The sequence below is a fragment of the Lytechinus variegatus genome, chromosome 11, assembly GCF_018143015.1.
Source record: "Lytechinus variegatus isolate NC3 chromosome 11, Lvar_3.0, whole genome shotgun sequence".
NCBI classification, from domain to species: Eukaryota; Metazoa; Echinodermata; class Echinoidea; order Temnopleuroida; family Toxopneustidae; genus Lytechinus; species Lytechinus variegatus.
The window spans coordinates 21,495,328-21,511,200 of NC_054750.1; the positions used below are offsets into that span (position 1 = coordinate 21,495,328).

The window sequence follows — 15,873 nt, forward strand, 5'->3', positions numbered from 1 at the left end:
TGACCACAATCTGACCCCGTCAGATTCGGGTGAAGTTTCGTTGTTGGCGGCCGCCCTGCCAGGGGCGGCAAATCGTAAGAGATCACCCGTGCCTCTTGTGCCTTCTTCTGCTCCGGCCACGCCGGCGGAGCCCGCAAAATAAGAAGAAGAAGAAGAGGTCGAAGGAGAGGTCGGCCAGCCCTGTTGCCATGGGCGTTCCTCCTTCAGACCCTTGTATCGGTGGTCAGATGTTACAGTCATACATGTTATGCTGCTATATTCTGCTACCGCGAGAGGCGTCACACATCAGGCTGTGACCACAATCTGACCCCGTCAGATTCGGGTGAAGTTTCGTTGTCGGCGGCCGCCCTGCCAGGGGCGGCAAATCGTAAGAAATCACCCGTGCCTCTCATGCCTTCTTCTGCCCCGGCCACGCCGGCGGAGCCCGCAGAAAGAGAAGAAGAAGAAGAGGTCGAAGGAGAGGTTGGCCAGCCCTGCTGCCATGGGCGTTCCTCCTTCAGACCCTTGTGTCGGTGGTCAGATGTTACAGCTATTCATGCTGCTACATTCTGCTACCGCGAGAGGCGTAACACATCAGACTGTGACCACAATCTGACCCGTCAGATTCGGGTGAAGTTTCGTTGTTGGTGGCCGCCCTGCCAGGGGCGGCAAATCGTAAGAAATCACCCGTGCCTCTTGTGCCTTCTTCTGCCCCGGCCACGCCGGCGGAGGCCGCGAAGAAGAAGAGGTCGAAGGTGAGGTCGGCCAGCCCTGTTGCCATGGGCGTCCCTCCTTCAGACCCTTGTGTCGGTGGTCAGATGTCACAGCTATTCATGCTGCTACATTCTGCTTTCGAGCAGTGCGGGTTCACCCCACCCTCGACGTCTACTCACCCCGCTGATGCCCTGAGCATCAAGCGAGACAAGTGGGCAATAACCACCAGACACCCGGGAAATCCTCGAGCGATTCTGTTAAATCGCCAGCCAGTGCACCGACTAACCGGGTGCCTCAAGATCGCGTGTGCTTTCCAGCATTTTCGTCGATCTCAGAGCACGTGTCCCAGCCGACACGCGGGGCCACCCCGGCGCTTACTGGACTCCCTTGCCTTCATGAGAGCCGGCCGAGAGGCCGTACGGCTCCCGCGGCTCTCGGAGCTCCTCCAGGGGAGGAAACTTGTCATGGGGACAACCTCCCGGTTCAGTCCATGGAGCGAGACTCCCTTACGAGGAGTCTCTCGAAGGCGGCCAGTGCGAGGACAACCCCTATCCCGCGGTTGACCCTTCAGTAAGCGCTCAGGCGCTGCTTGACAAGTATCTACCTCACATCTACCCTCCGAGCGGGGGTATTGATGAAGCAGGGGAGTCCTTATTTTTTCGCCCCGCCTCTTCAGGCGCTCCGAGCTCAATCGGCCGAATTGGGGGTCTCGGAGAGTGACGGGGTCGCCCTAGACGAGGCGGCTCCTACGACGAGGAAGCCGCCAGCTCCGAGGGTGCAAACCCACCCCCGCTCTGCTGCTGCCCGGAAGCGCCAGGCTCCGGCACCGCCGTCTCGAAACTTTCAAGCCTCTCGAGGCTAGCGAGAAGGCAGAGGCAGGGGAAGGGGGGGGGGGGCGATTATTATGCAGGTACTCCCGAATTCGCCCTCTACGTCAAGCTCACATACGGCGACGACTCCTTCAGCGGTAACTCTCTCCATTCTTCCCCCTAAGCGGGCCCGTAGATTGGAGGTATGAATCTCTTACATACCGCATGCCACACTTCTCTCGTGAGAATGTTTGGCTGCTTTGAGAGGGCAACCTATCACGTCCGCGGACCGTCCGCCCAGGCGACGGGACCGTCGTTTTCTGGCCTGAACCTCACTTTCTATTCGAAAGTAAGGGTGCCCTGTCTTACTTAGCTCCTACCCTTGCAAGGCCAGAGTCAGGGCTAGTACAGACACCCGTTCTCCAGCGATCGCCGCTGAAGAGAGGGCGACTCTGATATGAGCACCATCACTGCTCAGCGGTATGTCTCACTATCTCATAGCTCTCCGTGCTTATGAGTATGTATATCGGATCTGAATGTCACGGCGATTAAAAAGTCTCCTGTGCTTAATAATTGCTATGCCCTCACCACCCGTGCATTATGGTTATGTTAACCTATTTGTCTCGTATTCGGGCGGCTCGTACGAGCCCTGCCCGAGCTGCCATCACCGGTCATCCCCCGGACACCGCCGGCAGCACCCGCACCGAATACGTGGAAGGAATCAGCTTTTCATATGCTAGATATCCCTCCTGTTGACATTCACAGCTGTTCCCCGAGTCTTTCCCGGTTGGGTAAACATCATCTCGGAGGAAAGTAACCGCCGTACATCTCATGAGATTGTTGGCTATGTACGTGCGTTCAAGCTTGTTTAAAGCCCCAGGATTCTCTGTCGGCATTCTATGCCTACTTTCTGGGCACACCCACCGTACCGGGCCGGCGAGTTCACACCAAACTGTACACCGCCAGACCATCGGTCGAGCTCTAACTGTCTATCTTATAGACTGCCCTCTATGTGGGTCAAACTTGCGGGCGTCTCCGCCGTTCCCTCCTTGTGCGGAGTGGTCTACGGTGGATGTCTTTACCGTACCCGTTTGTCGAATCGTCTTCTTACTTAGAAATTTTTTTCACTCGGCACACTCGAGTCGCCTCGCATGCTGCTTTCATCCTCCTTCCATGCAATGCATGTGGCCAGGGTCACCGCGCGACCGAGGATGATGTAACCGTGGATGGATGTATGCTTATGCCTTACCAACCACGATCACTACGACCCGCCTTCTCTCGGGCCGACTGTGGATGAGTCTCTCCATGTAAGTGATTTACTTCACTGGAGTTCTTCTTTTAGAAACTTAGATTCTCATCCCCCGCTGCTTAGGGCGTCATTTTTGCCGCCCCCGCAGCTTTTTGGAGCTCCTTATCTTACCGATATCGGACTGTTCCACGCTGCCGCAACCGGCGCCGGCGGTGCTTGCTCTTACGATCACCTGAGAAACAGGCCTTGTGACTGTTTTCATAAACAACTGGTTCTCACCGCAGACTGATGGAAATTTTGTGATTACTTCCTCAAGTCTCCTTCGCTTGTTTCTTCAAGCGAGGACTTCGACACTCTTAGCCAGTTTCCGTCCCTAACTTGATAGGACAGGGCCGTTGCTACCTCATTCGATTCCGTTGGGAATGTAACGGTTGAGGTATCATATCTGGCGATGTCTGTTCGTTTAGAGCATCTCTTGATGGTCGTTTACACGTAATATCGTGGCAGATTTTTTTTCGCCAGCTCCCTCTGGCGTACGCTTGCTGCTGCTAGGGATTCCCCCGCCCAGCGGACAGCCATCGCAGCCTAGCCTCACAGGCTCTCTCGGCGATGGTGGCTTGAGCCAAGCCACCTCTTCCACCGCGGGCACTGCACCCTCAGATGGGTGCTTCAACCAGTATGGAACAAAGTGGATCCTGAGTTCTCTCTCGATCACTCGGTCTAACACACTTTTGTCGTGATGTGTACCGCGCTGTTTCCCTGACACGCCCGGTTGAGCTGTTTTGACCAGACTGCTCTATTCTACATAGGCAACAGGTCCGCGGCATTCCTTATTAACAGGATGGCACTCAGTCGCTTTCTCGACCCTTGACTGCCTTACGAGTGGTTTTCTTCTTAAATCCCTACTCTCCGTCATTCCTGGTCCCCTTCGGACCGCTAATAACTTTTTGCCACAGCTCTCTATCAGAATTCTGCAGAATTTCTGCCCTCACGCATTTGAGACAGATATCGAATTCTGGGCGCTTTCCCCACGCGGAGGCTTCTGAGATATCTCGCCTTCTCAGATTGTTCGATTGATCACTTACTGAGCCTTAAAAGCTTCAGTTTTCCGATCACGATTCTTGTTGAAATTTTCAACAAATTCTGATTCTTACGCTCTAGTCAGCAGGTGATGTTGTTCTCCTGACACTAGGCCGAGGGCCCATGATACTTAGTATTCCTGAGTATACAGGGCATTCCTCTCGAGGACATTTTGAGGGCCGCCTTTTGGCGCTCAACTAACTCCTTCACTTCTTTCTACTTGAAGGACATTCCGTCCAGCGAGGCGAGATTTGCTGCTTCGGCGCTTAAAGCAGCTGCGGCTTTTTCCCCCTCTCCCTAAATTTCGTTGTTTTTGTTTTTTAAATTTTCTTAGGCTTACAATTGAAAACATGCCTCCCTACGGTTTGAGTCCGTGTTGGTCTAGCAAATCAAGTAGATGTATGGAGTTATTGAAGTAAATTATGAAAATACTTACCTGATTTTCTTATTTACGAGATAACTCATACATCTACTTGATACCCTCCCACCGACCCTCCGCCTTGCGTAGCAACATGTTTCAACGTATGGGCTTGCGAAAGTTGAGGAAGATGGACGCTAATTGCGCGGTGATCATGGGTAGTAAGCCTGAACGGGAGAGGGCGCGCTCGCGCTTTTTAAATCCTTGGGAGTTCTTTTCGGGTATGGCAGTCCAGAGGGCTGAACTAGCAAATCAAGTAGATGTATGAGTTATCTCGTAAATAAGAAAATCAGGTAAGTATTTTCATAATTTCAACAATCACATAATGCGAGCGCAAAGCACGGGCTTAAATTTTTTTTGACAGTCCGACCTAAAATTTGTATAACTGGACACTCTAAGCAATTAAGAAAATCATGAACAGGTTAGGTGTACATAAACTTAATAATTGATGCGAGCGCCAAGCGTGAGCGATAAAAAATAAATTTAGACCTAAAAACGTGACAGTCTATAATTATTTTTTAAATTACCCATCATGAAATAATTCGTAATTAGGTATCTTCCCACAATGTGAGCGCGAAGCGCGATCGGAAAAATGTTCATATTCTGATCTAAAACTGGATAATTGCTCTTTTGAATATATAAATGAAACACTTGCGAAAACCTCTCTTTGTATTTCAGAAATTAGTAGGTGGATGTCATCTAATTATCTCCAGCTGAATAATAGCAAAACTGAATTCATAGCTCTTTGTTATTCTGCCCGCCATCTGCAATCAATATCACATATTCAGCTTAATGTTAATGGTCAATGCATCCCCATCTCCACTAAAACTACTGTTCTTGGAGTATGCATTGATAACATGTTCACACTGTCTGCTCAAGTAAATCAGGTTGTCCGTAATTGTAATTATCATCTCAGCAATTTGTGGAGGATTCGTAGATTTATTGATCCTAAGACATGTCACCATGCTGTGCGAGCACTTATCCTTTCTCGGTTAGATTACTGTAATAGTTTATATACTGTTTTGTCAGCTAGAGATAGAAGAAAACTTGAGGTTATACAGAATCGTGCCGCTCGTTTAATTTTTGGCTTTGGATCCCGAACTCATACTACACCCCTACTTAAGGAACTCCACTGGTTACCTCTATTCCAACGCATTCAGTTTAAAGTCTGTTTATATGTATACAAAACTCTAAATCAATTAGCACCTGAATATCTTAATAATACCATCAAATTATACACACCCTCTCGTAATCTTCGTTCAATCACTCACACATGCAAACTTTGCATTCCCTTGTCAAAACTCTCCTCTGCCGAAAAACGGTTTGCCGTAGCAGCTGCCAAGACTTGGAATGCTATCCCTCTTTCAATAAGAAATGTTTCCAGTGTTCTTGGCTTCAAATCATCCCTTAAGACATACCTTTTTCCTCAATAATTAATATTTTCCTTTTTATCTTGAATATTGTATAGTAATCATTGCAAATATTAAATGTTTCCTACTTTTGTACGCGCTATGGTACTTTTTGTTTTTAGCGCCTCTAAATACCCATTATTATTATTATTATTATTATAATTCAAGCACGTTTTAAGTAAGAACAGGCCGTAAATCGCAATAGAAATACGTGCGTGTGTTTTGAATTTAGACCTAGAATCTGGGCATTCTATATACTTATTTATTATGAAAATCAATAATACGACAAAGCGCGAGCTGAATATATTTGACATTCTGATCTGAAAATGTGTCAATTTAAGCACGATTTAAAGCACCGCGTGAGAAATGTGAATTGGATATAGATCGCACTTATAAGACCCAGAACGGACCCCAAAATGCAATTGACAAATTATATACCAATCGGAAGCTTATAAGCTACTAAATACAGCAATGTATGCTTTATGCATTTTCACCGCTTCCCAGCTAAGTATTTTGCTTAAGAATATTCAAATTTTCGGGCTTCGAACCCAGCTTAGAAAATGAGCTTTATTGTGCTTTTCACCTGCCTCGAGACCGTGACGTCACGTTTTGTAAGAAGCGTCGTGATTCCATAGATTTGTACACAGAAAAACGAGGTGATTTTTTAGCTTTCCAGATAACACATTTTACTCTCCTCACTTCAATCACAGAGGGATATCACCATGGGCGTCAATCGGGGGGGGGGGGGGGGGACGTGTCCCCCCATGATTTTTTCAGGGGGGGGGACACAATATCAAATGTCCCCCATGTTTTTGTCACAAAAGAAGTGTGACCATCTGGGAGGGAATATGTGCATGCCTTCTCAAGGAAATGAGAGTCGATTCCCCTTAAAAATATAAAGAAAAAAAATGTCCTGTAACTTTTCGATGCAATTAACAGTGGGTAAATTCGCATTCGAAAGCAGCGCAGGTAGCCGTCTTTGAGCCGTTCCTGTACGCACGACATGCGCCGGGGTACACGCGAGCACCACTGATCTCTGGCGAGCACCCACATGGAGACCCGCGCGTGCGTGGTGGTTTTTTTTTTCCATGTGGGTATGCACTTACGGCATGACATATGTAGCGGTGGAGTATGACGAAGTGTAATAGATCCCCGGAATAGATCTGGAGGTCTCACGGGCCTAATCACTAGTGGCAGGCCCTAGATATTCATTCGAGCCAACCCATTGCTATTTTTTTTATTTTGATATGGCTGATTGACAAAGTGTATGCATATGATTGTCCATCTAACACTGATTCTATATTTGGTAATTACTGAACTTCCTTTTCCCTAATTGGGAAGAAATATCACCAATTTTGGACTATATTTTGACTGGCGGAAGGATTACGGCTATTTTGCTGTTTGAGTTGATGAATCTGCTCCCCCCGACGGTGTCTTCAAACACGCCAATTTATTTTTAAAATGAGCCGGTCGAGGGACCCTTTTCTGGTCAGATATGGATTGCCAGATATAAATCCTATCCACTGGTAGTAAACATTCGACCCCCGAATTTCATCCTTATTTTTTATGAATTTTTTAAAGTGCCAATTTAACACATGAGTCTATGGGGAATGAATTAGGCCTGTGAGACCTGGAGAGACTGTACGTACGCGTACCGTACTGGTACTTTCAGCGAATCAGAAGACAGAAGCTTTTGTCGTTACTTACGGCCGAGTACGATCCATCCATCTACCTTTTGGTAGGATGAGATATACCTATGAAACTTAAAGGTCAAGTCCACCTCAGAAAAATGTTGATTTGAATCAATAGAGACAAATCAGACAAGCATAATGCTGAAGATTTCATCAAAATCGGATGTAAAATAAGAAAGTTATGACATTTCAAAGTTTCGCTTCTTTTCAACAAAATACTTATATGAACGAGCCAGTTACATCCAAATGAGAGTCCATGATGTCACTCACTCACTATTTCTTTTGTTTTTTATTGTTTGAATTATACAATATTTCAATTTTTACGAATTTGACGATTAGGACCTCCTTGCCTGAAGCACAAAATGTTAAAATAATGGAATTCCACGTGTTCATGGAGGAATGAAACTTTATTTCACATGACAATTATGAGAAAATCAAAATATTTCATATTTGACACAATAAAAAACAAAAAATAGTGAGTGAATGACATCATCAACTCTCTCATTTGGATGTAGCTTGCTCGTTCATAACTGTTTTTGTGAAATGAAGCGAAACTTTGAAATGTCATAACTTTCTTATTTTACATACGATTTTAATGAAATTTTCAGTGTTATGCTTGTTATTTTTTTTCTTTTTATTCAAATCAAGTTTTTGTTGGGATGGACTTGTCCTTTAACGAAGATTGCTAAATAATATGGCTCCATTCATGGGTACCCCAAGTAAAAAAATGTATGCACCCCTTCAAGGGCAATTCCACTCCAACAAAAGTTAATTTGAAGAAAGAGAGAATAAAACTGAAAATTTCCTCAAAATTGGATGTAAAACAAATAATTTTTGGTATGTTCAAAAATTTCATTTTCATAAAACAGTTATATGCATATCAAGGGTGAAATGCAAATGAGACAGTGGATGATGTCACACACTCACTATTTCCTTTGTATTTATACGGTATAGACTATTTCAATATTTGCAATTTTGAAATGCAAAGCTCTTTATTTTTGACTTGTTCAGGGACAAATTAAACCCTGTTTAAAAAAAGAATGAAGAAAAATTATGATATTTCACATTTCTTTTGTTGGGGTTGATTTGCCCTTTAAAATTTAAAATGTTATTTTTTTAATAAAACTGACTTGGTTCTTAAAGGGATGCATAAGAGAAGCTGAAAACAGTATGTATTAAAAAGGTAATCAACATTTTAAGAGTTAATATTTCAAGATTTTAAAATATTACATGTTAAATTAGCCATATTGATACCTTTTGTTTTTTTTTAACCAATGACACCATGCATGACTGAACAAATTGATCAGATAGACAACAGGTACAAATTCCAGTTTTGCAAGGTATGGCAAGTAAGTATGAGATGAATCTCTCATTGATGCCTCACTGAGCTGAATGATTTCTTTGTTACTGAATGTGATTACTATGAATAATCCTTTTAATAAGGATATTTTAATATGCAAGGGCAAGGCTGAAAAGGTTGCTTTGCCGGGCTCATCAGTCAGCCCCTTTTAACCACCCATTTTGTCTTTCAGCTTCATTGGTTCAGACATGAGCGGTGTAAATTGTATTAGTAAGGTACCAGGAAAAAGATTAGGGGTTGCTCTTTTATTATTTTTTTCTGGTATATTTCTTTTCTGATATTCATTAATCTCTGACTAGGATGAATCCTCTTAATATATGGATAAACTTTTTTTATACATAGACTGTACTTTGGAGCAAATGACACAAGTTGTAGCTTTACTATACACTGACCACTTATTGACATGTCTATTGCCAGGGAGTGGAAGTGACTGGAATCAAAGTGTAATTCACTGAAGATAATGAGTAATGTAAGGCAAAGTTGAGCAAAGAAGGAGGATGAAATTTGGAAGATACTACACCTCTCCTACAAGTAGGTGCCCCCCAGAAAAAAATTGGCAGAGCAAAAAAAAGGAGAAAGAAGAAAAGAAAAAAGGAAAAGAAGAAGAAAGACAGAAGAAAAGAAAATAAGAGGAGGAAGATGAGTGAATGAAATAATGTGAGGGAAAGACTTGCAAAAAAAATCTTTTATGTTACTATATATTTTGTTTGCTTGCGCTTCGCGCCAGAATTGCCTGTTCGATGAAATTCATATCTTGCTCATTAGGCTGATATGGAGCAAGTTTTGAAGTCAATATACAAAACATATTTTAGCTCGGACATCGAGCTTTCATTATTTTTTCCATTTACAAATTGAAGTGCTCTGTAAAATGTCCGTTTTATGGTCTACATATCAGCATTTTAAGCTCACGCTGCGTGGTCACCTTGTTTGATTTGCTAAGTTCATATTGTCTATTGTGTATTTCATAATGTTCCACTGAACAAGTGTATTCAGAATGCCCAAATTCTAGGTCTAAATCAAACATGCGCGATATCCTGCATGTTCTTTATTTAAAATGTACTTAAATTATCCAGTTTCACATCAGAATATCAATAATTGTTTGCCCACGCTTCACGATCGCATTAATGATGATGATGAGTGTCCTGCTTTTAGGTCCAAAATCTCAATTTTTTTTCTCTCACGCTTCGCGCTCGCATCAATTGATTAGTTACAAATATATACCATTTATTAATGCGAAAAGTGCTTAGAATTACCATTTTTAGGTTGGAAAGTAAAAAAAAAAATCTGCTCGCGCTTCGCACTCGCATTATTGAAATATATACCATTTTCGTGGGTAACTGTAAGCAGTCCTTAACAGGTCCCTTTTCGATAATGCTTGAACAGTTAATACAAATTTCTGCTCGTGCTAAGCGTTCGCATTACTCATCTAGTTTCTACGAATCTTGTTCAGGATCACACATAACGTTGCCCAGAATAATAAATTTTCAGGACAAAATACATTAAAGTAAAAAAAGCGCTCGCGCTTTTTATAAGGCTTATGAGATTATTTCATGTTTATGTTGTTTTATAAGAATAAAACCAGTGGCGTACCGTGGGTCACGGCATGGGGGGGGAGGGCACAAGCAAAAATTTAGGGAGCGCGCGAAGTGCGCTCAGTTGCCAGGTATACTACTGACCTATTTTAAGGATATGCAGTGCCATTAAACGGATATGTATCTCACTGATTAAATGAAGCGAGCGCGAAGCGCGAGCTGAAATTTTTTTATATTCAGACCTAAAAAGGGGCATTATAAGCAACATTTTTGTAATGATACGTACCTGCCTCGCTAAACAGACGATGCGAGCGCGAAGCGCGAGCTGAAAATGTTTGATATTCAAACCTAAAAAGGGGCATTACAAGCCAAATTTTTGTAATGATACGTACCTGCCTCGCTAAACAGACAATGCGAGTGCGAAGCGCGAGCTGAAATTTTTGCATATGACTGACCCCAAACGGGGAATATACATGTATTTTAGGAATCCATTAAGAGTATACATATCTCAGCATAGTCATCTAATGCTAGTACCATCCTTTGCTGAGTTAGAATTACATCCAAACATACTTAGCACTTTTTGTAGACATGGCAATCATGATTATCATACGTATCTCTAATGCAATACTGCGAGCGCGAAGCGCGAGCTGAAAAATTAGGAAATTCAGTCCTGAAGAGGGGCATAAGACCGTACGTATTTCACTAACCAAATGGCGCGAAGCGCGAGCTGAAATTTTTTGTTATTGAGATCAGAAAAATGGTCATTGAAAGGACTGATTTTAGGAATTCATGAAGAGCAGTCATCTCACCATTCAACTAATGCGAACGTTAGTACGGACAGGAAATGTTTTACATTAAGACCTTAAATAGGGCAATCACTTTAAGTAGTCATGAAAAAGAAGCAAATGTCACTACATGAAATAATGATAACTCGAATAGCGAGGAAATATATTTGGTGTACAGTATATTGATTTGAAAACGGGAGACTGTTTAACAGGATTATATATCTCGTTAAACAGTCTATGCGAGCACCAGAAACAATAAAGACATAGGCCCTGAGCAAAATGTTTCATAAAGTTATGAAAAATGCTTCTTATGTCATAGCATAATTATTATATAATATAACATTTATAATGAACAAAATTTATTCATCCCCACTACGTTTCTTTTCTTTTCTCCCTCTTTTTCTCCTTTTCCCCTTTTTTTTGGGGGGGGCCAGCCGATTGGGGAGGGGGGCACGTGCCCCCCCATGCCCCCTCGTAGTTTCGCCACTGAATAAAACTAAGTAGTGACTGATCGGGGAATATAGGTGAAGATAATTTTGGGCCCCGTCCCCTATTGGCGAAAGTCGGATCAGCCCTTGTGACACATACACACACACCGGAAAAAATGGCCGGTGCCCCCCCCCCCAAAAAAAAAGCAAGGACCCCCCAGTGCCCCCCAGGAAAAAAATCCTAGCTATGCCACTGATTGTGTCCCCCCATGCTCACGTTTGGATTGACGCCCATGGATATCACATATATTTTTCCCACAAGCTTGAATTTATGAAATCTACAGTTTTGAACTAGTTTTTGCCATGTTTTATTTCCGCAGATTTATTGGCGCAGATTTCAATTCTATTTGCATTTAGATTATGTATAACAACTTTTCCTGACATAGCAATTTAGGTATAATATGGACCAGAGGACGGACTGTAATAAAACGGAAGCAGAATAAAAAATGTAGTAGAAGAACAATCAGTTTAATTAAGAATAGGAGGAGGAAGAAGAAGAAGAAGAAGGAAGAAGAAGAAAAGAAGAAGGCGAAGAGGGAAAAGAAGAAGAAGGGGAAGATGGAGAAGACGAAGTTGTAGGAGAAAAAAATGAGGAAGAGAAGAAAAATCAGAAGAGTTTAAAAAATTGGAAGAAGAATATGTAGATGTATTTTAAGATGTAGTTGTATTGGAAGGTGAAAGAGAAGAAGACGAAGAAAAGAAGAAAAAAGGGAAAGTAGTAGGAGTAGTAGAAGAAGAAGAACAAGAAAAGAAAAGAAAAAAAAAGAATAACAAGATGTAGTGGTAGTAGCAGTAGAAGTAGTAGTAGAAGAAGAAGAAAATAAATAAGAAGTAAAGAAGAACGAAATACAGTAGTAGAAGAAGTAGGAGGAGGAGAAGACGAAAGAGAAGTAAAAAAGAAAAAAGGCAGGAATAAGAAGAATTAGAAGGAGAATAAAAGTCAGAAAAGAGTGAGGAAAATTCGAAGAAGAACACAATTGTTCTATCCGGGACCTCCGAACTATTTGGCATATTTTACTTTAGTGTCTGTTAGTGAAAAAAAATCCTCCATGTATTTTCAATAGCTAAATTGATAAATGACTGTTAAAATTGTTCGAAAAATTTAAGCGCCTTTTCACACGTGGATCTGGAATCATCATCGTAACGATGATTGAGATTTGTATTTAGAATAATCGGACCTGTCACGCACCCACTCGAAAACTGGGATTTGACAAAAAATTAATTGGAAATCACCTCCAGAGTAGAATTTGAATTTCTGATTGTGATTATAGCGTTTGAGATTCTAATCATGTAACTTAGGTTTCCATGGCGAAGAAGAGTGTAGTAGGTTTCACGGTAGACACTGTATCTTTCTTGGGCAAGTGTTGGTCCTGAAAAGTACCACCCAATCTGGACATTTCTACAAGGGTGTTCTTGTCTACTCCAATGATTCTAATCATGTCCTGGTTTGGCTTCACACGTGCTAGAAAGTCGTCATAAGCCTGCTTTTTCATTGGAATCATCATTCAAATTACGATTTTTTTTACCGTGTGAAAGGGCGATAAGTCGCTTCAAATCATGTTATTTCATAGTTTCAGGCTACCCTTGATGAAGTAACGAGAAAAAGAATTGCCGTTGAACTTACCATTAACTTCATGCATAAGAGACCATAGAATGATTTAAACCATGCACATAATTATTCCACCTTCTAGAAACCCAGAATAGAATCACAACATGCCAAAGTACGAAGTCGATTTTAGATGAAACCAGAAAAAGGTAGATTGGCGAAATATGGGTTGAAAACCCGTTTTCTCTCCTAGCTCAAAGTGTGCATATACCATACACAGTCTTAAGACGCGTTTCAAATGAATAGGAAAATACTGAGAACAAGAGTCACACTGCATTGCACTGTACATGGGTTACCAAAGAACAGGGGCTATTTAAGCCTCTATTGGAACCCCTCTCTAATCAATATTGTATTGTATCTGGACACTGACGGGCAAACACACTGATCAATACTATTGTACTCTGTTCAAACCATATGTATTTAGATTGAATTTTCGAGTTAATATTTTTTTACAAGAATACACATATGCTTTAAAGTCATAAATTAGATTATTACCATAACAGAAAACCCAGCGTATTTCATTCCCCCCGTGGGGGGGGGGGCGGGCACCCAAATTATTTTTGATGGGGTTTTGCCTCACGAAGCTCTGAAATGGGGTCACTGACTAAAAGGTAAATTACGGGGTCTTGGGAACTAAATATATATACCGCACTGGCGTAAATCCGGTCTGAGCAGTGGGGGGGGGGGGATGGAAGCAATAAAATATTAAAACTTTGGGGGACGCCCCCACACCTATATAGGGCTATGAAAGTGTGTACATAATCCATTTAAAAGCCTTTAACGATTTTTGTTTTCAATGGCTAAAATTTTAATGAATTTGTTATGTTATAAAATACTAAACTACATTTATCCAAATGCGAACGAGCGAAGCGAGAGAGAAACTTTTCAGTAGTCGAAAGACATGATGACAAAAGTCGTCTTTTATTAGGTGTGATTATTGGATAATGCGGCAAGTGAGCGCAGAGAGCGAGCAATTTTTTAATAGGTGAAAGGAAGCATGATGCCCCAAAACGTTAAGTGGTATGTAATTATCACATCACGGGCTATATGTACAAGGGTATATAACTGCATGGATATTACCATTTGTTACTTGGACTATCGCAATAACTTTTTAAAATGGCTATATTGTAATTGAGTCATTGTGACGCAAACTCCTGGATTACACTAGTATCCAAATGCGAGCGAGCAAATTTTCCATATAGTTTTCAGGTTTTCAGTTTATTTTTCAGTTTCAGTTTATTCTTTATTTTCCATTATTCATATACAGACATTTACATGCTTGACATGAGTATTACATAATTATCTTCAGTTAAAATAAATGGTTCTTGAGACAAAATTTATACGCAATAAGAATTTATATCAGTGAAAAATGGAGGGACCTAAGTTGAAAGCAAAGCTTGTGAGTTATAGGCCCCAATGGAAGAAGGAGATAAGATAAAAGGCTATATAGTTATTAAAAATAAAAGGTAAAAGAAAAGCAAAAGTTTATGAACCAAATGGTCTTTCATAATTATATATGAACCATATAGTCTTTCAGGAGTGCTATTATGGGAGAAATTGCGGCGGTGAACGTAGTTAGTGAGCCTTGACAAGTTTCTTCAGTCGTTTGAAATTATGATAAGGACATTAGCGTACCTAAGGGGGGGGGGGGGCAGAGGAATCCATGACACATGCTCCGGCGACGATTGCTCCGGTGACAAATGCTCCCCAAAATGCGACATTTGCTCCTCGACATTTGCTCCGCCGACATTTGCTCCGCCGACATTTGCTCCGCCGAAATTTGCTCCGCCGACTGTTGCTCCGCCGACATTTGCTCCGCCGACAGTTGCTCCGCCGACAGTTGCTCCGCCGACAGTTACTCCGCCGACAGTTGCTCCACCGACAATTGCTCCGCCAATATTTGCTCCGCATGTAGGGACAGTTGCTCCACCGACATTTGCTCCGCATGTAGGGAAAAATGCTCCGTCAATAATTGCTCCGTCCACAATTGCTCCATCGACAGTTTCTCGGCATGTTGCTTTTAAAAAAATAAATATAAGACCAAAAAAAAAATACCTGCGACAAATGCTCCTCGAATAACAATTGCTCTGCTCACGATTGCTCTACCGACAGTTACTAGGCCTAAAAGAAGACAAGACACTTGCTCTGACGAAAATATTTGTTACATCCTTTTGCGTTACATATTTTTTGTATTGTTTTGTTTTTCCATTCAAGTTGTTGTGCCACTTTATATCATAGGCGGATCCAGGGGCGAGGGGCCCGGGTCCCCCCTATTGGCGGAGCAAAAAAAGAGAATAAGGGGGAAAAAGAAGAAAAAAAACAGGGTAAAGAGAGAAAAAAGAAGAGGAAGACAAGTGAAAGACTTGGAAAATAAAAAGAATCTTTCATATTTCACTATATAAAATTTTCGCTCGCACTTCGTGCTCGCATTGCCTGTTTGATTTTCATAATTATCTTGTTCAATATGGAGCTTAAATATCACGTTTGGAAGTCAATATGTAAAAGATATTTCGCCGCGGATATCGAACTTTCATTATTTTGTTTGATTTACAAATTGATTGTTTTAAAGTGATTTTTAAAAATGTTAGTTTTACGATCTGAACATTAATATTTTCTGCTCGTGCTGCACGCTTGCAAATGTTAACTTATCAGTTACCTTTATTAATTTCGTGTATTCCATACAGTTTTCAAAGTATCCCTTTGCATGTCTGATAGTCAAAACGTATCAGCTAGCGCTGCACGCTCGCATTTTT

At 41.9% G+C, this 15,873-nt stretch overlaps 1 protein-coding gene across 1 annotated transcript in view; it reads right to left on the reverse strand.

Moving 5' to 3' along the window:
• Positions 1–13,430, reverse strand: part of LOC121423786 — a 31,675-nt gene extending 18,245 nt beyond the window's left edge. The window contains exon 1 of the mRNA XM_041619274.1: positions 13,139–13,430. Within this exon, the coding sequence (XP_041475208.1) occupies positions 13,139–13,154 (16 nt within the window). The 5' untranslated portion in view covers positions 13,155–13,430. The remainder of the gene's footprint in view (positions 1–13,138) is intronic.
• Positions 13,431–15,873: the final 2,443 nt, after the last annotated feature.